The sequence below is a fragment of the Asparagus officinalis genome, chromosome 7, assembly GCF_001876935.1.
Source record: "Asparagus officinalis chromosome 7, Aspof.V1, whole genome shotgun sequence".
NCBI classification, from domain to species: Eukaryota; Viridiplantae; Streptophyta; class Magnoliopsida; order Asparagales; family Asparagaceae; genus Asparagus; species Asparagus officinalis.
The window spans coordinates 68,450,525-68,474,564 of NC_033800.1; the positions used below are offsets into that span (position 1 = coordinate 68,450,525).

Here is a 24,040-nt window from a genome sequence, read left to right on the forward strand (position 1 = left end):
ATCTACAGCTTAAAATATTTATAGACTTGTATTGCTTGCTATTGTATTCCATTGAAAATATTGCAACGTAAATATAATTATCTAAAGTTTCGTAAGAATCTCTCTTCACATGCTTAGTGACAATATAAAAAACTATAGTGAATTATATTTATATCTTCATCAAAATCTACATAAGATTTGTTCGCTTAAAAAAAATTCAATTGACTAAGTATTGATATAGTCAATATGGTTAACCCAAAATCAACTGTATTTTCCTCAATAAAGATTATGTCGTTATTCTTTCTCTTAACTAACTATTTAAAAATATTATATTAATTATTATTTGCTAGTTTTACAACTCAAACTCAGCAAATTATCTATAAATAGAGCACATGCACATCCAGACAAATATGTTTTCTTGTACGAATGTTTTACTCGAGCGTTGAGAATGTATGTCATGTGAGGGTCACAGTATGAATAGATATCATATTAGAGCCCAGTAATTTGCGGGGCAATAAAAATTGTTGAACATGCAATAAAATTGGCCCACCACCCACTTTTCTCCCACTCCTTAAATTAATTTTTTTAAGAACAAATTTTCAAAACAGTCTCAAACTATTTTTTATTTTTTAAAACCGACCCTTTTTTTTTATCAAAACGATCTACTTTTTACCACGTCAGCTTAATCCTATTCCTAAACAGTCGGGGTTGACAACCCCCGCTGTTTACGAGGTTGTTAAACCCCAATTAGAAGCCTTAAACCCGATTTTTTATGTCCTAAATAGTCAGGATTGGCAACCCCGACTAATTAGGAAATGAGATTAAGCTGACGTGGCAAAAAATGAGTCGATTTTGGTAAAAAAAAAAGTGAGTCGGTTTTGAAAATTAAAAACTGGTTTGAGGCTGTTTTGAAATTTTGTTCTTTTTTTAACTTTGGAGAACTTTAAAATAAAATTTTGAAAATGTTGAGGTAAAAATGAAAATAAATTTATTTCCATTATCTTTTCCAAAATTTACAATTTTCCCAGTACACTCCCCCTACCCCCAACTCTTTTTCTCTCTCCTCTCTCTACAAATACCCCCACTTCTCTCTCCATTCTCCCTCTAGAATCCCCTCGTGCGGGTCTCTCTCTCTCTCTCTCTCTCTCTCTCTCTCGCACTTGGTTTTCCTCCCTTCTCCTTTCCCCAAGCTTCTCTTTGGTCTCACTCTCTCTCTCTCTCTCTCGCTCTCGCTCTCAAGATTTCAACTTTCAAGAAGAGAGAAGCTGAGCTCAGAAGAGAGAGTTCAATGGGCAAGTACATTCAAAAGGGCAAGATCAAAGGAGAGCTTTCAGTCATGGAGGTCTCTCATCATAATCAGAGCCCCTCCTCTCTCGGGGTCCGAACCCGAGCCAAAACCAAAACCCTAGCTCTCCAGCGACTCCAGAACGCCGCACCCAAGCCCAAGTCCTCGCCTTGCTCCTCTGCTTCTTCTTCCTCCTCGTCAAAGTCTCCATCTTGTTACCTCCAATTGAGGAGCCGGAGGCTTGAGAAGTGCTTCGCTTCGAAGACCCAGAAGGGCTCTAACCCTAGAAATGCTAACCCTAGCCCTAGTAAGAGGAGCGAGGGTTCGAAGCGAGTGGAGGCGGAATTGGAGAAGGATTTGGGGAAAGAGGTCTCTTTTGGGGATAATGTTCTTGATGTTGAAGGCAATGGAAGCAGGTGATTTCAAATTTTCTTGTTTTATTGGGATTTGTTTAGGGTAATTGGCGTATGGTTGGTGTTTTGAGATGGGTAATTTTCAAAATTTGTTTTTTCTTCTGATTTGAGGTTTCCCCTCCTCAATCCTGGTTCTGTTGTTAGGGTTTAGTAGTCTGCAAAATTGAATTTTTGCGGTTTCAGAATTTTAGTTGTAGTTCTGGTAAAAATTTATGCTTTTGGGGTTTTTTGGACGTACACTATTTTGTTTAAGATTAATATCAAGCTCAGGTTTTAATTTCCTTTTTTAGTTCTGTGGTTGGTCAGTGTGATTTGGGTTGTTTCCTAAATAATATTTTGGGAGATTTTTGTGTTTTATATAATTATTTAATTCTTACCCATTTGCGACGGTGATTGATAGTATTTTCAGTAGAAAATGATGTGTGAAGTTTCCCTTTTGAAACTTTTATAATCCATTTCATTAAAAGTAAAATTTACTTTAGAAAATTTTCTTGTATCCTCTTTTTCCTTTGTGGTATTTTGATCCTGGAAGTAGTTGATATTTGTTACTTTGTTTGGACCAATTATGAATGACTCTGGAAAAGATTGAAGTTTATTTCTTATTTTCCCCCACTCTTCTCTTCTAGCTGGCTGTAAGTAATAGTTCCTTGCACATTGTGATTAAAACCTCATTTTTTTACCTTTTCTTTTTTCCTTCTGGTCCTTGTAATATAAGGCTTTTTCACTGTGGATTAAGTTGTTAACAGTAGTTTTATCAAATGATTATGAACACTTTCTCATTTTTTTAACTTTGCCATCGGCATTGGTTCTTTCTTGTTTCTAAAAAGTAAGCTTTTCCCTTGAATGTTATGTTTATTTCTGCCCCTGAAGCTCTTTACAATGTAAGAAAATGAACTCTTTATGGATTAGTACCCAAGCCCATCATACCGTTTCACTTCTTTAATTCTTGTTGCTTGCATCTGCACCACAAATTTTTCCATGTCTTTTCTTTTCAGAAACATAACCATCTTCAGTATGTATTTATGTGCACATATTTTCAAACCCCCCTGCAGATATATTTAAAACTTGGAGATTCTCTTCCATTTTGGTGATATTGAGTGCACATCTTTTCTTTATGTGTGAGAGTGAGTTTTCCACTTTCGGGAGTACCTGAATTTAATTCCCCTTTAATTTCCATCTCCATGCTTATCTATTAATGTCAGTTCTATTCTTTAGCTTATTTCTGAATTATATTCTCAATCACAAATAGCTTCATTGGTGATTTGTAAATTAAACTAGGCTTAGGAAAAGACAACCATACAGTTTTCATAGTCTTTGAATAATGAGAATGCTAGTCCAAACAGAAAAGGCTATACCGCTGTGCTGTGGCATCAAAATTATTGTGTATCCACCAGATCTATTTGCAAACTTTTTCAGACTTTCCCTTGTGACTTTTTGTTGTTTTTTGTAAAAATGAGTGATCCTGGAGCGTAAAGTCTGTTTTGGTTCATTGCAATACTAACTAGGACTTGTGATAAGTGACTCTAAAGAGCCAGAAATCACAAAGGACTCATGAATCTCCAATGGATTTGTTATCAGATGGTAGGGCCCTTCAAGTATATCTGGTAGTGATATCAATGATGTGTAGATCTTCAATGATATGTCTATGCTACATGAGGTATATTTTGATAGTGGAGTGTCATCATGCTGTCGATGAATGATAAGGTAGCAAAGGATGTGAAATTTTACTTGGAATTGGGCCTTGGATAATAATCAAGGCTGTGTTTCACCACAATTGTCCTACAATAGTTGTCAAGGACGCTAGTGAAAAAGAGTTTTTGAGCCTATACAGGATAGCAGTTGGTTTTTCAAAATGGGGATACGGGGTATGAGTTGCCACCTCATTTAGCAAAATGACCCACCAAAATAAGAGCGGCGGGCCCATCTAAATCTGATGTGACTAGTTGGTGGACCTCGCCACCAGTCCATCTCATGATGTCTAAAATGAGATACTAATCTCGTACCCGTATGTTTGCTTCAAATAATCATAATGGGGGAACCAAAGAAGATGATATGCACGTAGTTCTCTTGTTTCTTGGATTGTGATTCTATCAACTGTAGCAGTTTATTTCTGAAAGATTTTGTTTCATCTGTGGGCATAGTTATTATGAGTTTCTCTGCTAATTATTTTATTCTACTGGGTTTATATTTCGATAATGAACATTTTGATCTGCTTTAGATATTCTGCTCTCTTGCAGGTTACAAACTTCTTATAGCTTCCAAATGGATTTTACAACATCGTTTGTAATATTTATACTATTATTCAAAGTTGTGCTGCCAAACATACCTGTGTGTATTTGTTCTTTTTATGCAGGAATTCAAGAGAAACCACTCCGTGCAGTCCGATTCGGAGGGACTCTGAATCTCTCGGGACCCCTGGCTCTACGAACAGACCTACAACCAGTACAACTGTTGCTAACGCGGGGATTGAGAGTTCAACGCGAAGAAATATTCCAACCTCTCGTGAGATGGAAGAATTCTTTGCTGTACCGGAACAACGGCAGCAAAGAGCATTTGCAGAGAAGTACATTTTCCTTGATCATCCACCCCTTTCTGTAACTTTAGTGTAAAATTATCGGTTAATTGCGATCAGGGCCGGCCCCGAGCTTTGGGTTGCCCTAGCCCAATCCAATTTTGGTTGCTCCTTATATTAAAAATTTGGTACGAACAATAACGATAAAAACGAATACATATAATACTATTTAGCATTCTATATTAGGCTCAAACTGATAATATTCTCATGCAAAATCAATATTCATATAAGAAGAGATTACATTTCATCTTGACGTTGCTTGACTCTTCTATTATGAGCTCCAGAGTTTTGTTTTCTAATCCTTACTCAGTTTTTGTCATCTCCCGTCATAGTGTACTGTAGTATGTAAATATAATTATATAACACATGAAATCACAATCAACTAAACTTAGCAATATCAATGAAGGATAAATATAGCATTATTATAACCCCCTTCACTCATATGAAAACAGAATGAAAGACAAAAAGATGGGTTAATACTTGCGGACAGACCCCTTATCTTCAAGAAAAGCATCACCCATAAAATTGACAGATTTAAAATTGAAGCCTGAAGGACGGGTCGTCGGAGGCTCGCCGGCTCCGGCTCGGTAGGGAGGAGAGGAGCCACCGACGGCGGCTCGGGAAGGAGGACTGGAGGAGAGGAGGGTTTTTTATTTTTTTTCTTATTTTTTGTGAACGGGAGTTGCGGGACAGAGAGTCAGAGACGGGGAAAATTGGATTTGGGAATGGCTGACGGAAATAAAGGTGGGTCATTACTAGAGTTCTTTACAAATATAACCCTTAACATTTTTTTCATAAAGGTCCTTTTACAATGCCTACTTCAAAAATCAAAAAAAAATTACAGTTTGAGGGGTGTAGGAGCGCTCGGGATGGGTTGCCCCCCGGCCCTGGGTTGCCCCAGCCCCGGGGCTTGGTGGGCTTACCCCAGGGCCGGCCCTGATTGCGATAGACCCCCTGTAGTATCGCCAAATTTTGGATAGAGCCCATGCAGTTCTAGTGTTACGTAGACCCCTGAATGAAATCTTTTGACTCTTTTACTGTCAAAGAAAGAGAAAACTGAACTATTTTCTACAAATAGACCTCTTGAGGAAATAAGAGTAATAAAAAAATCACTTAGGGAGTCTACCTGCAATTGGTCGAGTACATGGGGTCTACCTGAAAGAATATAACTACAGGGGTGAGTGGTCTATCTGAAATTGAGCGATAATTAGATTGTCAATCCGCAATTAACCCTTAATTATCTACCAGTGTATGAGTGAGCTTCTTCTAGTGTCAAAACTAGAAGACCTTTGATTTTTTTTATATGCTGACTTTTTTTTTACTTGTTCGTTTTTTCTGCGTATTTCAGGTACAACTTTGATCCTGCCAAAGACTCTCCCCTCCCAGGACGCTATGAATGGGTCAAACTGCAAAACTAGAGGCAGCTCCAATTGCTGCATCTTTCGTTGTTCTTCTCTGCCTGTGTTTTCAACAAAGGGCGGAGCTCTGCGTGTGGTGGTGCTAATAGCCACCCCTTCTTTCTTTGTTGTAGTAAGGGGGGATAAAGAAAAACTTAGTGTTAGAACTAGTTCTTGGTCTATAATGATCTGTAACAAATAGAGCTGACCAAATTATACCTTGAAGAATCTTTAACAGATCAACTAGTAGCGTGGGCATCGCCCATAAAAAAAAAAAAAAAGGGTTATGTATGGGGGTTGTGATATTTGAACGCGGTGTTGTAACTTTCATGTTTGTATCTTTGTTCATATGGCTGCTGATGGAACTGAGAAGCTCTCTGTGGTAATAAATCATGGCCCTCCTTTCTCGTTGTCTTGCATCCTGCCTACATCTCTCCCATGTTTTTTCACTTTTACCAGTCTTTATTATCGTAAGAGTACTGATGGATTTTATGGTGGGAGTGCTGGCGCTGAAGATAATTTAGTCTCATCTCCGTCGCTTCTGTTCTACGTTGTCTTCTTGGATGAATTTCAGAAACCACCCCCCGGCTGGCACCATGGGGCTTCCTACAAAACCCCCGCAGACTTTATAAATTAGAGAAAACCACCCTGCAACTTGTCCCTCAATTGCCATGACTGACAGCATTTGACTTAAAAGTTCTCAATTACCTGGCATGTGACAACACGTGGGCAATCAACTTTACTTCTACCTAGCGTCTATATTATCTCTGTCGAAGTGAGCGTAGGTAAAAAGTTAAAAAGATGGTTTATACTTTATTAGCCCGCCTGTTAGATTCGTTTATGAGTTTTCAACACTCCACGGACGTCTATGAGAACTTTCTGGGTTCGGTATATAATTTTGAAAGTCCAAGGAACCGGGGGTAGGGGGCCTCTGTAAAATTTACCCACCCCTTTTCCCTTTCCAATTGACTGCTTGCGGTGTTTTCATACTTCCGTCCCGGTAACTCTTTGTTGGCTCCTTTCGAAGGGTTTGGAATTGGGAGGGGTCTATATTTGTGCTTGTGAGAATCAAATTTATGGCCATGGGTCAGCGAGAACTCCCAGTTCGGGAGCGAGAGCGGCTAATCTGGGGCCCTATGGGGCGGTACTTTCTGTTCGTAATCTTTAAAGCGCGGTGGCCACTTGTTTGCTTGCTTCTCCTTTATATTTATCCATGCCTGCTTCATGTCCTCTGGCTATTTTACATCAAGTGCAGTCCTTTTATGTTGCATGGCATCTGACAATGTGCAGTCCCTGGCAGGTGTTTTTTTGTTTCAGATAGCATACGGTTCCATGCCTCAGCTCGTGAACAAGGCACCACAAACAAAAAAAAAGTTGGGGATGGGGGTGGGGTGGGGGGTTAATTGCGGGTAGACCCCCGTAGTATTGTTGTTTTGCACTTCCCGCCCCTATAGTTCCATTGTTGCGGACAGACCACTTGGGTTAAAATTTTGACTCTTTTCACCCTTGGTGAAAAAATTTTGACCTATTGCCGCTGGGTGAAATTAGCGAGTCTATCTGATTACATCACTTGCAGTCCTTTTATGATACACATCACCTGACAAGGTGCAGCCCCTAGCAACTTTTTTTTTTCCAGATAACATACGGTGTCCATGCCTCTGTTTATGAACAGGGCGCACAGAATATGCTAGTAGAAGTAATCTGAAAAGTGGAAGTGTCGAAAATATTCCAGTAAGGAGGACTATATAACTATATGGGGTTTATCTGGAATTGGGCTATAGTACAGGGTGTCTGTCAACAATTAACCCTATAATAAAGCATGAAGATAATGAGATTCAAGTCGAGTTAGTTAAAAAAAGTACAGGAAATCACATTTTATAATAGTATAAATATGAAAGTTCCTGACATAAAATTTTCATGAACTTTGAAATATTCACCAAACATGTGGGGAAAGTAAAATTAGCAATAGCTATTAGCCTGCATCGAACAAGCACTATTAAGCGTTAATCAAGATTAACGAGGCTTAAAAAACCAAAAAAGAATAAAAAAGTGACCATGTAACTTTGATTTGATATTCCTTTATTACTACTAGATTTGCATTTAATCTGGTGCATGGACTTTTTATTTTTGGTTTTTCCCTTTCTTGAGAAGTTCCCTCATGACATAGAACAGACTCAATACCCAGAAAAGAGATCAATGTTAGTATCTGTTATTGCTGTGTTTTCGAGATCTCTAAAGTAAGTTGCAAGTTTTATAGCCTTCTTGTAAAACTTTAACCAGAGAAAAATAGTAATCAAACTCAAGAGCACAATGTCAGATACCTGAATCTTCTTCGTGGAAAAGGAAAGCAAATTCGAGTTACAGAAGTACCATGCACATAGTCAATTTTGGGTGACTAAAAAGGAAATTAACACAAAAAAGAAAAGTAAATAATGTAATATTTAATTTAAAGGGATAAAATGAGCAGGAATTAATTAATAGCCCCTATAATATACTCTACACTGCTGTTACCCTCTTATTATCACAGCCAACCAGTATCCAACCCATTCTGATATGTTTTCTCCAAGGACAATGTTTATTAACAAATAGCTGGAAAATTTTGCCAATGAGTAGACTTTTCACAAATTTGATGGACAAATAAGTCCATTCTTGACTTCAACATACTCCTAATATGGGACAAATTATTTTGATCAAACAACCTGAATAAAGTATAAAAGTGACCAAGAAAAAAATTAACTTGAATTAAAGCTAAGGTAATGAACAAATTTGTCAGGAGGGAAGTTAAGAAATGCTGGTTTTCTTGTGCTTGTGATAGAACAGGATTATGCATTGCTGTTTTAAACTGTGCAAGAAAAAGGCAGACTACAAACTTAAAACAAAGGACAAACTCACTCTGAAGGTTTGGAAGTCTGTATATACTCTCCACTGCATTCCATGTTAGTTCAACTAATCAAGGACAATAAGAAATTACGTGAATTTCCTACTCACACATAATCGTTATTTATGAATTATATGTTATAAAATTGCAGAAACTGAGGCAATCAGTAGTTAAAGGGGATAGGCCAAAGAAATCTAAACCATTTTTATTTACATGTAAGTGGAACCCCCAAATATACAATTCAGCAAATAAAGCTTATAAATAAAGATCGTGAAATTCATCTTACCATCAATATTTAACATATAAGAAAAGAATAGATAATAAAGGTGTTTAATGTACCATCTTATTGTATTTCATGTCCATCTACTCGAAAAATCCTATGGTTTCCACAACCATGCCGTCTGCCAAACTCCGCTATTATGGATAATTTCTCAAAAGATCCAACGAAATATTGGTATCACAATTTTCTAGTAAAGCAATAAAACAGCTGCAAAGAGAATAAAATCAAAGTTTCTTACAATAGCTAAATTCTACATACAATGAACTCTCGTCATTTCTCTTGCAAAATTTTGGGCATCACAGGTGCAAAACATGTGACGGGCAAATAATTACTTATACACAGACCCTTGTCTGTGCATGACTCACATGGAGTGTCCAGTGTCTAAATTAAATTCTGTAGGCAGAGAGGGGATGCACCAACTCTCTCTTATATATACTTTGGGAGTGAAAGACCTTTCTCTCTTTCGCTTAATAATTAGGTTGGACGCAGGCAATTCTGCTGCAATGGAAGGCAAAGATGAGAACTTTGAAGAGGAGAGGAGAGGAGAGGTCGAAGAGAAAGAAGTTATCCAAGATGATTGTGTTGATGATGGTTTTGAGGAAGAGGACAGTGATGAGGACTGTGGTTCTCATAGATTCATTCCTAGTCCTTTGGTCCCTCTCAGGGATCATCTCGTGAAAGACAAGGTTTACTTTCATTCTCTAGTTCCTTTTTCTGTTTTTATCTTTTTATGTGATCTGAGATGCCGGTATTGTGAAAGATATGAACTTTATTATCCGATTGATGTCGAGAGGTTCATTCCTCAAAATGGTGGTGGTACTTTTTTGGTTTTTTGGTTTTTCTTGCCTTTCTGGATGCTACGTCTTGTTGTTTGATTTGTTGGATTTTGATCTTGTAGATTTAAACGTCAATAAATGATTCTCCGTTTGTTTTTCTATTTCCTAACTGTTGTTATGTTTGGGCTCCAAAGAATGCTCTTTCATATGTGATTGATGCAAAAAAAATGTGTAAGTACCATTCCTTAAATGGATAATCTTGTTTGTTGGGGGCTTATTAGTCATTTGTTAGAATAAAGATGGTCAATGTATTATTGTACATTATAGTTATCCTTGCATTGCATGTTAATTGTGTTTTCTTTTCGAGATTCTTTAATGTAGTGTGTTTGCCAATTGATTACAGATGTGGTTACAGGAAACTTATGTGATTATGAATCTTTGAGGGTCTCCTGTCTGGTGGGTTTACTCAGTTAATTGCAATAAAGTTTTATTTTACATTAACCAATTGACGTGTTAGGAGGTGACTTAATATTAGGGATATGAGCATTCAAGCACTTATTAGACTTCTCTAGTATCTGATGATCGGAAACTTTACGTGATAAATGAGGTTTGTAAACATTGATATATAACTTTTAAATTAATAAATTTCACGATGATTTTCTAAGTGCTCTTCTATTTGGAGGTACTTCTGTCTTTTTTTTTCCTTTCTTCCTTTATATACAAAATCTTGTTAGACTCGGTTCTATACTTCGATCATTTAACTTTAGACTACTTCATATGAATACCTCCATATATATAGGCACCAGTCAACTCACTGAAGCATTTTCCGCAACATTGAAGAACAAGAGATTAAGGAAGACCATCCTCTATAAAGTATGTTATTTCCTGATATCACATGTCATTCCTAAAGAAATGAACTTGAGCTTCTCCTATACATAATATTATTTCCTGATAAGAAAGGTAAAAGCTAAACTTTTGAGAATATTTCAAAATAAGCTATCCGTTGCCACAAGCATTGTACAGTAACTGTTCTTTTTTGTTACTGGATTACTATCCCAAACCATTTCCAGATCTGTAACGACTTCTTTACTATTCCTCGTGCATTATGGCTCCTTCCATTGGGTACCATTGAGATAATACCATATTCTTCAGCTTCTTGGAAATACTAATTACATTCCATTATACTTCTCGTTCTCATGTATCCAGACTGTTGGTCTTAAAAAAAAAGTTAATAGCCTAAGGATAACTCCATTTCGGTTTTTTATGTTTTAGGAATCAGGCCAGTACCTTTCAACTGATCCTAAAAAACATCCTAAATGCTGTCAAGTGTGTTAGTTTCCTTACAAACATGAAACCTTCTGTAAACCTCATGTGAATAACCTATGTTTATAGATGTCAATACAAATATATTTTAACTGAACATGCATCAAAACAATCCAGCAACTAATTAGTCCATATTTCAACAGGGGAAAAAAGTAGGATTGAGATCTTGCGTTGAAAATCCCTAACAAATTGAACAGTCATCATACTAAGCAAATTCTAAAGAAGTACACACAAATCAGAAATTACACATGCAGGCAATGCCTTGGATGTGGTGTCACACGATATAGTTTCACAATTGAGGTGTCCGAGCTTGATACTTCATAAGATTATATTGCCATTCATCAGAACTTTTGGATTTGAAGTGTTATTAGATAAGGATCCTAATATGTTAGATTGTCGACATGCCAAAAGACTCGAAAAAGATGTCTATGGTTAATCTTGTTCTCGAAGACGGATTTATGTCCCTTCAAGTTCACTCACAAAGTGGTTTCTTTAATTGTCACGTATGTCAAAATCTGCTGTGATGTAGTTATTCATTCAGAAGATTGTGCACTAAAAGTCCTTATAGAGAAGGCAATCCTCGTCTTGTCCTCATTGAGCAAATTAAATTTGGTTAATTGATATATTCTAGTTTTCAAGTAAGGATTCAATCATCCATGACATTTCTTTCCATATTATTGTCAGTTTATAATATGTGTGTCCATATCCGTGTTTAGAAATTTCTACATGTTCCTCTGCCGATGTTCTTGTATGTGTGTCCATATCCGTGTTTTTAGGAAATTGCATGGAAACCATAAATAAGAAAGAACAAAATCATATTTTTACCACATTCAACCTCTTACTCAAGGATGAATAGAGCCCAAGGCCAAATAATATCTGAAGGGTGTTGCCAGAGGAACAAAGTGACATCCTACGGAAACGTGCATACGACAAAAAGCACCACATGAACACACATACATACGCTTGCATGCAAAATTGAATGCATATGGCACAAGCATGCACAAGATGCACAAAAATACACATGAAAAACATCCCTCGTTTGTTTTAGTCTGAGCACTAACAAATTACTGAAGTCGACGAATTGAATGTTCACTCAAATTCTGTATAGAGGCTTATGTACTGAAATATTCCAATATGAAATGCGTCAAGCTACCAGGAATGCTCTTATGGGACCAGTGGTTCAAGCGTCCATATGTCCACAAGCATCTGGCACCAGAACTCCGTTTTCATATGATATACACCGTGGTACCATAAATCCTCCTCACGGCAAACAGGTGCCAGATATCCATAAGTCCAGTGGTTTCGGAAACAGGAAAATTCCGGAGTTCAAAGCATGCCATACTATGTTTTCTTTGTACATACAACTTCTACATGTCCAAAATTGTAACCAATTAATTACAATACAAAATTGATTCAGTCCTCAACATTATTGTGTGTAATGAAGTCGAATGATACTATCTTTTTACTTGCTGAAGTAATAAGAGAGGAAACAGAACTAAATTTTGTTAGTCAAGGTTCAAACTTGTGAATCCTCCATACACCTCCAACCAAATCCCACCCACCCAAAAGAAAAGAAAACATCGCTAAAACGTGCAATGGCTAACTTTGCTTTTCTTGTCAAGGCAAAATATGGTATCCATGTATCATCTTTGTATGAGGCTAGGTTACTCGGACACGGCGTTTTGGGTGCCGTGTCCGTGTCCAGCACGTGCCAAACACGGATCTCCACGGACGCGTCATGGACACGTGTGTGGTTCAAAGCAAAATCCGATTTCCCCATTACTTATACCCTAAACTAGTTTTTTTGGTAATCGGATTCAAAATCAATCGGTTTTTTGAACCCGAAAACTGACACCCATTACTTAAATATTTTAAAAAATACCCATTTTATTATCCCGCGCAATCAAAACTAAACTTTTGTTGTTAAACATTATTATTAGTTTTATTTTAACTTGATTCTTAATTGTTATAAATAATAGAAAGAAACATACAAATGTTATAGAAAAAAACATACAAATGTTATATGTATTTTAATTCAATATTTGATCTAATGTAAATTTTACACGCAGACACACACGCACGCGCGCGTGCACACACATATAGCCATGTCCCCATATCTTAGATTTTACAAATTTGTCCCATGTCTGTACCCGTGGGTGTACACACTCATGTCCGTGCTACCTAGATATGAGGTATGGAATGTCATTCGATTGGTCTAAAGTGTCTAGGAGTTTAAATTGAAAATTTTCATAGGTCTGAAAGAAGATAGAAACATCAAGATCTCATCGGTGTCACATGCAACATTTATAGAAGGATATAACACGAATTTGTGTTTATGTATCTAACTACATAATGATGCTTCCTTTAATGCCAAAGCAATTGAAATTACAGAGTACTGTCTCATGCTTAGCCTCTTGTCGGGATGAATTGCAACTTCCATTGCCTCTTGAACTATTTTTGTCATCCCCCAACCTTGTGGGAAGGTAAAATTCGTAGTTTTTATACAACAATAACAACCACCACCTCCAAGCTTTTATCCCAAATGTTTGGGGTCAGCTACATAAATCCTATTTTTCCAATCCATTTTGTTATGGGTCATCTCATCCGTTAAGTTAGTCTTAATCATATCCTTCTTAATTACTTCTAACCTAGTCATTCTAGGTCTACCTCTAGATCTCCTAGCCCCATTAACTCTAATATTATCACTAAAATTCGTAGTTTTTATGCATCTTAAATATCACAAGGTTGAAGTTCTTAAGTTGTCATGATAATATGTATTAGTATACATGTGGCAATATTTCTTCTTTTGCTACATAATATTCAATCATCCATTCTAGACGAAAACTTTGCATTTTCTAGTTATCGCTTCCATAGCTGGCTTAATCTCAGAATTTATATATTTTACAGGAAGATGACAGTCTGAGGAGGTGGAAGGAAAAGCTACTTGGTGATGGTTATGAGGAAATGATGGGTGAGTTGTTCTTATGCATAAGTTGCCATAACTCGTAGTCGGAGTTTGGTTGTGAGCATAATTTGTGAGGTTAATATTACTTGCAGGTCAAACAGAACCCGAAGTTACATTTTATTCGATAGGAATTGTATCAAATGACTATGAAGAGACTGTTCTACCCTTACCAATAGAAAGCGAAAGCCCTCTTCTATTTACGCTTAATGAAGGAGCAAAGTATCGTCTCAAGCTGAAATTCAGAGTCCAACACAACATTGTCTCTGGTTTAACCTACATGAATACTGTATGGAAAGGCAGCCGTAAAAGTAAGTTATCTTTCAATTCTCCTTGAATTAGCAAACCCAAATTGAAAATTTAAGAAAGAAACATTATGTTATATGAAGAAAGAAACATTATGTTAAATGTAATCATCTTTGTTCTAGTAGTAGTACACAACTTTGCTTTGTACATGCATGCGTGCAAATACTTACAAACTTATCTTTCATCTGAAGTGCGTCAATTTAATATAGCGTAATTTTCACATATACCCCTTAAATTATGGGTATTTGCAAAAAATACCCCCCAAATCTTAGTATTTGCAAAACTACCCCTCAAATCATCAACTTTGTGAAAAAATACCCCTGAAATCAATAAATCACCATTTTGGTGCTAGAAATTTGACTGATAAATTTTGCATTGTGATTACCAATTAACTTACCAAAATTGATGATTAATTGCTTTGAGGGTAATTTTTTTCCAAAATTGATAATTTGAAGGGTAGCTTTGCAAATATTCAGAATTGGAGGGAACTTTTGCAAATACCCATGATTTAAGGGGTATATATGCAAATAACCTTTTAATATAATGGAAGCATATGTTTATTTGAAATATAATTGGAATAAAATAGTGAATAATGTTTCAACACATTTACATTTTCAGTCAAACGATAAACTGGACTAAATTCAGGTATGACTGTACCCTAATATGTACTTATTTTTCTATAACCACATACCAGGGAAAATTATTTAGTCGAATTTCTCTATGCATGTTACACAGCCGCTTATTATATATATATATATATATTATATATTATATTATATATATATTCCCGTGTATAATATACCATTTAGTTCTTAATGTCACTTTCTTCTTTTCTTATTTCCTTTTCTCTTTTACCTTTCGTCCCTGTGGTGAGACTGAAGATTTTGCCCATATCATCTTCTTTTTCCAGCCTGTTTTGGGCCAGAACCTGAGATTTGTATTATTAAAAAATGCTTAAGGCACACTGTTGATAGTATAAGAACTTGTTAAGAAAGTCTAAATATTAATAGGTGACATTTTCATGTGCCATGTAGGTATATTCATGGAAACCAATAAATGAGGAGACATAAATCACTGTAGAAATATTACTTAGCCGCATATAATTAGTGAATGGGTAGTACCAAATTGACCTACCAAGCTATTATAACTATTCCCCTACACTAGCTACCGACATCTATATTTTCTTCCAAATCAAAGAAATTGGCAAAGAAAAAGCAAAAATAGGTAGGTAATTCCTCTTTTCGAATATGCCAATGATATTCTCTGTTACAGTCTTGATCTATTAAAACTAAAATTATCTGATATTGTTACCGGCTGATGCCTTATGAAAAGGGTGGAAATGGTAGAACTCCCTATATTGCACAAGAGCCTCTATGCCGGTATTTAATGTATGTATATTTTGCCATCATGCTAGGCAGGAAGCACTGGTTGATGATTTACTTCATTTTGGACCCTACAAATATTTAGGAAATGCAAGAAAACATGACTAGTATCACTGTTTATATCTCACTATTTGGTAAATAAGTGAAAGGACACATGCCAGATCTGATCCATGTTGCTTCCATCCTTCTTCAGGGTTTAGACAACTCTAATTCTGCCATTTCATGCATGTTGCTTCAGCACTCATTTTTTTTAAAATGGTACTTTCTGTCCTTCGGATGCCTGTAGATTCTAGCAGTAGTGATGAAATTATAGATTCCCATAAGCTAGTTTTGAGTATCTTATAATGACTATAATTATCTTGCATGTCAGTAAATCAGGCTAAAGGAATGCTGGGTACTTTTGCTCCTAGCCGAAACCCCTACGAGGAGTTGCTGGAGGCAGAATCTACCCCATCAGGCCTATTTGCCCGTGGCATCTACTCTGCAAAACTTCAGGTCTAAAGAATTACTATCACAGCAGTCCTCATTCCTCCCTCACAAACTCTTAGCGATATCAGTTTTATTTATTATTATTATTATTATTATTATTATTATTATTATTATTATTATTATTTTATTTATTATTATTATTATTATTTTGCAGTTCAAAGATGATGACAATCACAGCTACCTGGATCTCAACTATTCATTTGAAATCAAGAAGCACTAAGCAAAAGAACCGTCATGACTTTGAGACAATATAATTTGATTTTAAAGCTATGAGCTTTGCATTGCTAAAATGCTAGTTTTACATTCAAAATGCAAACAGATACAAAATGTGCATTGAATTGAAAAGCTTAGAGAAACAATACAGTGATTTCATCATTTCTTGCGGAGATCGATACCAGCCTTCTTGGCTACGGCATCGAGCCCATTCTTCTCGATGGTCTTGAGGGCTTTCGTTGAGAGACGGAGCTTGAGGTACCGCTTGCCTGCCTCCCACCAAACCCTCTTGTACTGCAAGTTCACAAACTGGAGCTTCTTTGTCTTGTGGTTGGAGAATGAGACCTTGTTAGCCCTGTTAGCCTTCTTCCCCGTGAAGGGGCATATTCTACCTGCAAAATGAGGTTAAACATCTGACATTTTAGTAAAATTTTGAACTTTGAGGTGAAAGATTCAAAGGATAGATTCCTTAAATCTTTCACATTTCCAAATTAGCCCTCCAACTTGCGGAAATCATGATTTAGTCTCTCCATTCACATAATTTACTTCAAATTAGTGTCCATGGTATAGAACCGTGTAAATTAGGAGGTATATTTCATTAAACTTTAACTTTTTTTTACTATATCTCCACTCATAACACTTATCTCAAGTTCAATGCGAATAGGTTGCTTCAAATTAGTCCGTGTGGCAAAAACAATGTGTGAGTTGAGACAAATATGTAACTGAACTTTAACTTCTTTGAATTGATTTCCAGTCACAAACCCCATCCTTTACGTCTAATCACTAATCCAGCCAAGAGTTAATAAATTGAACCATAAATCAAAGGAGAAGATACCAGTTGCAGTGGATTCAGGGACTAATTTAGAAAGCATGAAAGATTCTAGAAACCAAAGTTTGGGACTTACGAGCAACAATGAGGGGGTTGGCAGTGGCGATTCTAGGGTTTGAGAGCTGGGTCGAGGGGGAGCTGCTGATCCTGAGGCCGGAGAGCTCTGAGGTGGCGAATCCGACGGCGGCGCCCGTGGAAAACCTCAAGGATTGGGGGGGAGGAGAAACCCTAACCCTAGGGGATTTGCTGAAGCTGAGGAGAGTCGATTGGCCTACTGAAGCCACCGCTGTCGCCATTGAGTTTCTTCTGTGTGCTTCGCTGGAAATGAAAGAGAGCCCCTGAAATGAACAGATAAGGAGACGGAAAAAAAAAAGATAAAGCAGAGTCTTATTGGGTCGGATCCAGATCCGACCCGAAAATCTAGACCAATAGACTTGAATGTTAAAAAAAAGGCTAAATAATAGTAGGGGTGGGCAAAAACCGGTTCAACCGAAAAAATCGCCCAAAAAAGCGGGTCGGTTAACCGAACCGGATTAAATGGATGAGAAGAAGACTCTAAACCGCCCGAACCGAATTAAACCGGTTTGGATCCGGTTTGAACCCCTGAACCGCCCGAAAAAAACCGAACCGAATTTTCTAATTCGTTCTTTGTCGGATATTCATATTGCTCAAAATGGGAAGGACTTTGTCGTTCAGAATTCGGTCAAAATGGAAAGGACTTTTGGTTCGGACGAAGTCGGATGGAATAACTTTCTTATTAGTGAGTCATCACTTGAACATTAAGCTATATAATTGCTCGGTAATTTGATTGTTATGTTTACATACATGTTTATATTGTATAATTCTTTTTTCATTGGGCCTGCTAGCGTATATGCCCGCATTAAAATCGGTGAAACCTCATATAAGTTTTCAAATTCTACTAGAGGCATGTTAAGTTGTTTTCCAAGAAATGAAATATAACCTTTTGATTATAGTTAATTAATATTTGAATGTTATGTAACCATATGTACTTGTTGATATGGTTTGCGCTCATTTCACTGATTTCGGTTTTTTGTTAGCTGTGACAATGGTGTTACTTCAAACAAGCTCCACATTTCATTGTTTGGGGGGAAAAGTTAAGTAGACAAAATGGACAAATAATGATTCTTCATCATAAATTAATAGGCAATGATCTCAGGTGTGGGCAGATTTTTATGAAATAGTATTAATTCGGTCCAAAACCGAAACCGATCCGAACCGATCCGAATTTCGGTTAGGCCGAATATTCGGATGAAGGAAAAAAAATCTGGATCTGGATGAGAGTTTTGAGAATTCGAAAAATTCGGATTGGATACGGATTGAGCTTAAAACCGATCCGAACCGAATATGCCTAGCCCTAAATAATAGTATGGAAAGAGGAAGGGCAAAAAAAACACATTAACTTTGGACAATTATCAGATAACCCCCCAATAATTTTAAAAATATCAGAAAATCTCCCTTTAATTTTGTTGGGAAACTACTTTTTAAACTTTAAGATTTCGTTCAAAAACATGGGACATGTGAGGTATCGGTTCCATGTCCCATGATGCACTATTCATGAACAGTATATCATGAACAGTGCATCATGGGACAGAGAGCCGACACCTCACTTATCCCATGTAGAGTCCATGTTTTTGGGTCTCTACGGCATTTTTCTTAGAAAATATCCCTCAACACCATTAACCGCAACTTTTCCATAGATGGATGTGAGGGAATATTTTCCTTCGAAAATTGCTGTTAGGGAAAGGGCCCTGAAACAATGAGCAACAAGGAGATTGAAAAAAGCAATGCGTTGGTCCTTATTGGGCCGACTGAGATCTGATCCCCAAAAAATCGTGGTGAGATCTGATTCGGAAAAGGTCAAAAATGTAAAATGCAACCGAAGTAAATAAAAAGTTGGAAATGTTTGCACAAACTATGCAGATAGTTCAACTTCTCGTGTCACAGCCTTGGCCAACGAGCTCGTCGCGATGTAAGCGGTAGGAGCCGTTAAGTGTAGGGCGATGTTTAGCCCAAACCACTATCAGACTTGACTAGTTCATGTTACACTTAAGTTTTTAGGCTTATCTATTTAAGCCATTCAAACTTCTAATACTTTCCTTATGTGTGATTAATGTTGGAGACACTACAATCACCCCACCTTAGACACACGATGTGCTCGTCGCGACATGACAATTGGTTCGGCCCAATATCACCATTAGACGGTGTGGACTATAGCGGTGCCTCCTACAAGCTCTAGAGGTGGCCCCCGCTGTACTTACGCAATGAAGAACTTAGCCACACGTCACTTAACCCCACATTTCCGATTGGTTAACTGCCCTAATACCATTTATCCTCACTCAGTAGGTCCCACAGCGTACATCATGCCAAACAGGCTAGCGAGCCCGAGGCATGGCATATCATCTCGGTGTATTCAATCACATCGTACTCTACTTGATGAACAAGCCCTCTTTTCCACTTTCTTAATAGTAGCTTAAGAAGGCTAATTCCATCCTTCGACCCCGCCCCCCCCCTCAGGTAAGAGAATATACTTATTTTACATACAAAACCTTCCATTACAGTATTTATATGTTCATAAATCACTAGTTGAGCTTTAGAGGGGCTTCAGTCGAAACCCTAGCAAGGGTCTCGACGTGTTTGCTTGATACCACAGGCCACCAGACCATTGGAGGCCTGGAAATCCACAACAGTTTGATAGACTGGCTCCTACTTGAGAAGCTCTCATTCGGCCCTACACATAACATACATCTACCATCATCATCCATATCAATCCATCCGAGATCATCCATATCAATCCGTCCGAGTTCTATTGTCTGAATGTTGCCACGTCAAATGACAAAGATACATGGTTCACATTGAATTTCTCGTATATTGTCAACGATAAGAAATTTCATTATGACGTGGGTACAAGATGTTGATCTAAGATCCTCCAACACACTAGCTAGCTTCTAAGAGAAAGATAAAACAGATTGAGTACAAGCGTGTTCGTGTAATAGATTCAATACTAAGAGATATAAGGGGAAAATATTTGTTAATCTTCATGGACTTCTACATAGCACTAAACAGAAAGATGTCAGTCCTATAAAATTGGATCGTCATTGAAATCCAATAATACACATTCTGATAACACTTGAACCCAACAGCAATTGAACAAATAAGTGAGGGTTGAACCGGTCCACTAGTAAAAATCATACGGCTGCGTGATTCAAGACTCAATTTCGAAGGCTATCGCCTGAGCAGCAAAGAATGACCATTTCTGATTAAAAAAATATTACAATAGAGCACACTGTTCCATAAGGCCCCGTTTGGCAAAGGGTTAATGAAGAGGGGTTAAAGAGAATGATTAATGTACTTAGCCCATTTGATAATCCGAAGGATTAAATTATTAACCCGTTAAATAAGTTTTATTTTAGCCCTTATGATCAGTTTTAGTGTTTGGGAATAACAATGATTTTGACTATTTTCTTTATAATTAGAAGGGTTAACTCTTATTCCATCTAAATAGGAGTATTAGTAAACCCCTCATTTTGAGGGGTTAACTCATTTTAACCCCTCTAGAGGGGTTAACTTAACCCTTCTATATTTTTTATGTTTGGCAAATTATGGAGGGTTAACTCACTTTAACCCTTATATAGATTTGTTGTGTTTGACAGGTTAAGAAGGGGTTAAGTCTCCTTAACCCCTCTCTTAACCCTTTGCCAAACGGAGGGAACTTCTTTACGCTGCAGGGTTGTTTTGTTCAATTTCTATAAAAAAAAAAGGTAAAAGGCAAGTGCTTAAAATTTAGTTTTCTTGTATTTTTATAAATTTTGTAGGAAAAATAAATAGAACTTAAAGAATACCATATTTCTTATTTTTTACTATTTCTTTGTTTGGTTCAAAATATAAAATAATTCTTAACTTTATAGAAACTATATTGTTTTCTTTTTCTTTTATTTAGTTGGATATCACTTTATAGAAAATAGATTAGTAACAATACCCATGAAAAATCACATGGGGAATGGTACTGATGTACTTAATTATTTTTTTAATATAGTGTCAAATTTCTATGCAATTTCCTCTCACTTAGAGAGAAAGTTTGATTTCCATAAAATACCTCACTTTTCCTTACTTTATAGAAAACATTTCTATAATTGTTTTTTAAACCAAACTTAGTTTACGAAAATCTACAGAAATCTATTATTTACAAAAATGCTATTGTCGGGTGTTTTGTCAAAACTTTTCTATAAAATGGGTGAACCTAACACCCCCTACAAGTACATATTATACATGCATAAGTTTCTACTTCACACATACTCAGTTTGAGTGATACATGTACAACAAAATGATTTTAGCTCTTTGAGTGAGGAACCAGCAAGTCATAACAAACCGATGGACAATGGACTCGAACAGCACTGTAGCAGTTAGTGAATGTGGCTCTTTTCTGCATGAAACTGATAGATCAGTTCACCAACTTCTTGATTCCTCCAGAAAAATTTCACGCCAAGAACAATAATAGTCTACGAATAGCAATAAATGGCTCTCCCAGTTTGCTGAAAGTTTATCAAGTTGGCAGATGACAAGTTGAAAATTTTCCCAATGTATCAATCAATAGCAGTACAATCAATTTGTTGGCTCCAATTTCCAATAACCTACGGCAAGCGAAGGACATAATAACAGTACAGGCAACGGAGGGCATAACATACTTTACACGAAAATGAAGAAGCAAATAAGAAGCTAACTCACACTAAAGATAGTGTAGGAGGAGGTCAGCAGAAGAACCTTTCAATCTGCAGCTCTGACCCAGATGAACATCCCCAAAATTGTACCTAAATAGCGGTGCACAACATGAATCATCTTTTTTTCCCCTTCTTATTATTCTCATAAAACTGGAACTTTAAAAGACAATAGAAGAAAACCTGTATTCACAATACTCAGGCCAGGCACACCGAGCCTTCCCATAATCCCAGTAACAGTCTTCATCCCTCAAAGGACCCCGTTTGGCTGTTAATACACATTTGTAACAGTGTTAAACTACATAAACAAAAGGTATCACGAATAGAAATTCTAAGAGTTGCAATGTAAATTTACTTTCCTTTAGTTACAAATTTTGAACTTGCATCAGGATGGATGTCATGCCACATTTGAAGCCACAATTCCCGCATTAATACTGGAGATCTAACAATGTTCCTGTGGTTTGCTGTAGGACAGGAAAGAAATACCAGATGTATATATTGTTATCAGAATTTAGAAATAGATAAACAAACTTCAGAAAGTTAAATACGAAGAAAAACAGTTAATACTTGTAACTGTTAAATCGCTACCGAATGGCCAAATTTTAGTAAAGATAGAGCATGTTAATGAAAGTTCATCCCTATACTGTCCTTCACATTTAAGCTGAAAATTACGAAGTTATGACTGAAATGGTTTTTTTTCCCTAGAACCACCTTTAAAATATGGTCATTCTATAGAAACCACCATTGATTGTCAATTTATATGTGAATCACTTTCAAATGGCTTTTTTTGCTGCAATCAACCAAATGGACTCACATTCAAGTTCAGTTTTGCTGTAATAATTAGTTACTAATCAGCAGTATATTAGAGAAATGATCCTTAATTGAGATTTGGTGAGGTTTATTATCAAAAAAACTTAACTAAAAAGTGGGGCCAGGTGTCGATTGCAACAACAACAACCACCACCACCACCACCTTTAAAGCTGGTTTATGTATAAATTAGTAATAAAAGGTGGTTTCTATTGATGACCTTATTTTAGAGGTGGGCAGAAAATAAAGTGAGATGTTGTGAGTTGTAACACTAAAGGAAATAGCCCTCACCAACCTTAATATAGACAAAGAAAAGGAGTATCTAACATTAGGTTCATGGATGTATCTGATGCAGTTGTTGTTCCATTCAATAATCATTTTGCTTGTGTTTCAGAGATCTGATAGCTTATGTCATCTTTTAAACCAGACATTCCAGGTACTATGTTTTACCATATACCACCATGCTCGTAAGCTTACATTCCTTACTAAAAAAAATCCCACTCTTATCTCCATATGAAATAGATAAACACGGTCCAAAGGATCGTGGGGAAGCTCCCTCATCAAAAAAAGGAAAGGAAATAGATTAGCATAAAACCAGCAAAACCAACTGACGTGCAATAATTCGCTAACTAACAATTCTTTCCTGCAACTTTTAAAGGAAGCAGTACATAGTAATGGAAGCATCATATCATGAAGACTTGTGTTCCAAAGACATGAGAACTTGTGGACAGGAGTAACCAACAAGCTGCTAAAAATATCTCTGATTTGCAAGAAGTCGTACAGAGTATGTTCAAAGTTCAAATTTAGAATCGAAAAATTTATTCATGAGTTCAAAAAATCGATGTAGGCTAGCCCATATACCTTTATCTAGTTCCCATACTGCTGTCCTCCTTCCTGGTATACTTTCAGAATCTTCATAGTAAGTCATGTACTTAACCCGGGGAGCTCTTGTCATGTTTGGAACTATATCTTCTCCTTGAATGTGCTCCACGTCTAGGTGTACTTGTACATCAGATCCATCATGCTCTGCCTGCATTATCATAACAAAAATACCACAATAATCTTCATGATAACATAGCATTGGAAATCACATAAGAATATTTTTATAGAAACTAATAGGTTGCATCACTTGAGGCATTCTTCTGATATTAAAACTTCACTTACAGTAGAAATAGCATGCCCCAGTAAGCAATAAAACAAAGGGCAGTAATTGTTGAAATATTAATAGGTTTAGGGGCTTATGTGTAAGTAGTAGGGGCCTATATAAGCCCATGTTATCTCATGAATAAATTAGGGTTTCTATTATCTTCATGGTATCAGAGCTCCTACTACTTAGGGGCCTATATAAGCCCATGTTATCTCATGAATAAATTAGGGTTTCTATTATCTTCATGGTATCAGAGCTCCTACTACTT

The 24,040-nt window shown here is 36.7% G+C and overlaps 4 protein-coding genes across 6 annotated transcripts in view; 2 read left to right on the forward strand and 2 right to left on the reverse strand.

The window, feature by feature from the left end:
- Positions 1,099 to 6,053, forward strand: LOC109849113 (cyclin-dependent kinase inhibitor 5-like). 2 transcript variants are annotated; one of them, XM_020418911.1, is made up of 3 exons: positions 1,099 to 1,680; positions 4,031 to 4,240; positions 5,598 to 6,053. In XM_020418911.1, the coding sequence occupies exons 1-3, from the start codon at positions 1,268 to 1,270 to the stop codon at positions 5,665 to 5,667; spliced, it is 693 nt and encodes a 230-aa protein (XP_020274500.1). In that variant the 5' UTR covers positions 1,099 to 1,267; the 3' UTR covers positions 5,668 to 6,053. The 2 variants fall into 2 exon arrangements, with proteins under 2 accessions (XP_020274500.1, XP_020274501.1); XM_020418912.1 differs by lacking the exon at positions 5,598 to 6,053 and adding an exon at positions 5,189 to 5,591 and having other exon boundaries at positions 4,031 to 4,298.
- Positions 8,852 to 16,347, forward strand: LOC109850350 (rho GDP-dissociation inhibitor 1-like). 2 transcript variants are annotated; one of them, XM_020420365.1, is made up of 6 exons: positions 8,852 to 8,978; positions 9,294 to 9,490; positions 13,811 to 13,874; positions 13,961 to 14,176; positions 15,924 to 16,048; positions 16,197 to 16,347. In XM_020420365.1, exons 1-6 carry the CDS (start codon positions 8,858 to 8,860, stop codon positions 16,260 to 16,262), a joined length of 789 nt encoding a protein of 262 aa, XP_020275954.1. In that variant the 5' UTR covers positions 8,852 to 8,857; the 3' UTR covers positions 16,263 to 16,347. The 2 variants fall into 2 exon arrangements, with proteins under 2 accessions (XP_020275954.1, XP_020275953.1); XM_020420364.1 differs by having other exon boundaries at positions 8,936 to 9,490.
- LOC109850351 (50S ribosomal protein L28, chloroplastic) lies at positions 16,297 to 17,434 on the reverse strand. The gene is made up of 2 exons (XM_020420367.1): positions 17,161 to 17,434; positions 16,297 to 16,647 (listed from the first exon to the last, which is right to left on the reverse strand). Exons 1-2 carry the CDS (start codon positions 17,378 to 17,380, stop codon positions 16,415 to 16,417), a joined length of 453 nt encoding a protein of 150 aa, XP_020275956.1. The 5' UTR covers positions 17,381 to 17,434; the 3' UTR covers positions 16,297 to 16,414.
- Positions 21,258 to 24,040, reverse strand: part of LOC109848927 (phospholipid--sterol O-acyltransferase) — a 40,700-nt gene continuing 37,917 nt past the window's right edge. Inside the window, exons 12-16 of the mRNA XM_020418655.1 lie at positions 23,487 to 23,655; positions 22,177 to 22,281; positions 22,001 to 22,085; positions 21,828 to 21,910; positions 21,258 to 21,733 (exon numbers count right to left, since the gene is read on the reverse strand). Coding sequence (XP_020274244.1) covers positions 21,829 to 21,910; positions 22,001 to 22,085; positions 22,177 to 22,281; positions 23,487 to 23,655 — 441 coding nt within the window. The 3' untranslated portion in view covers positions 21,258 to 21,733; position 21,828. The remainder of the gene's footprint in view (positions 21,734 to 21,827; positions 21,911 to 22,000; positions 22,086 to 22,176; positions 22,282 to 23,486; positions 23,656 to 24,040) is intronic.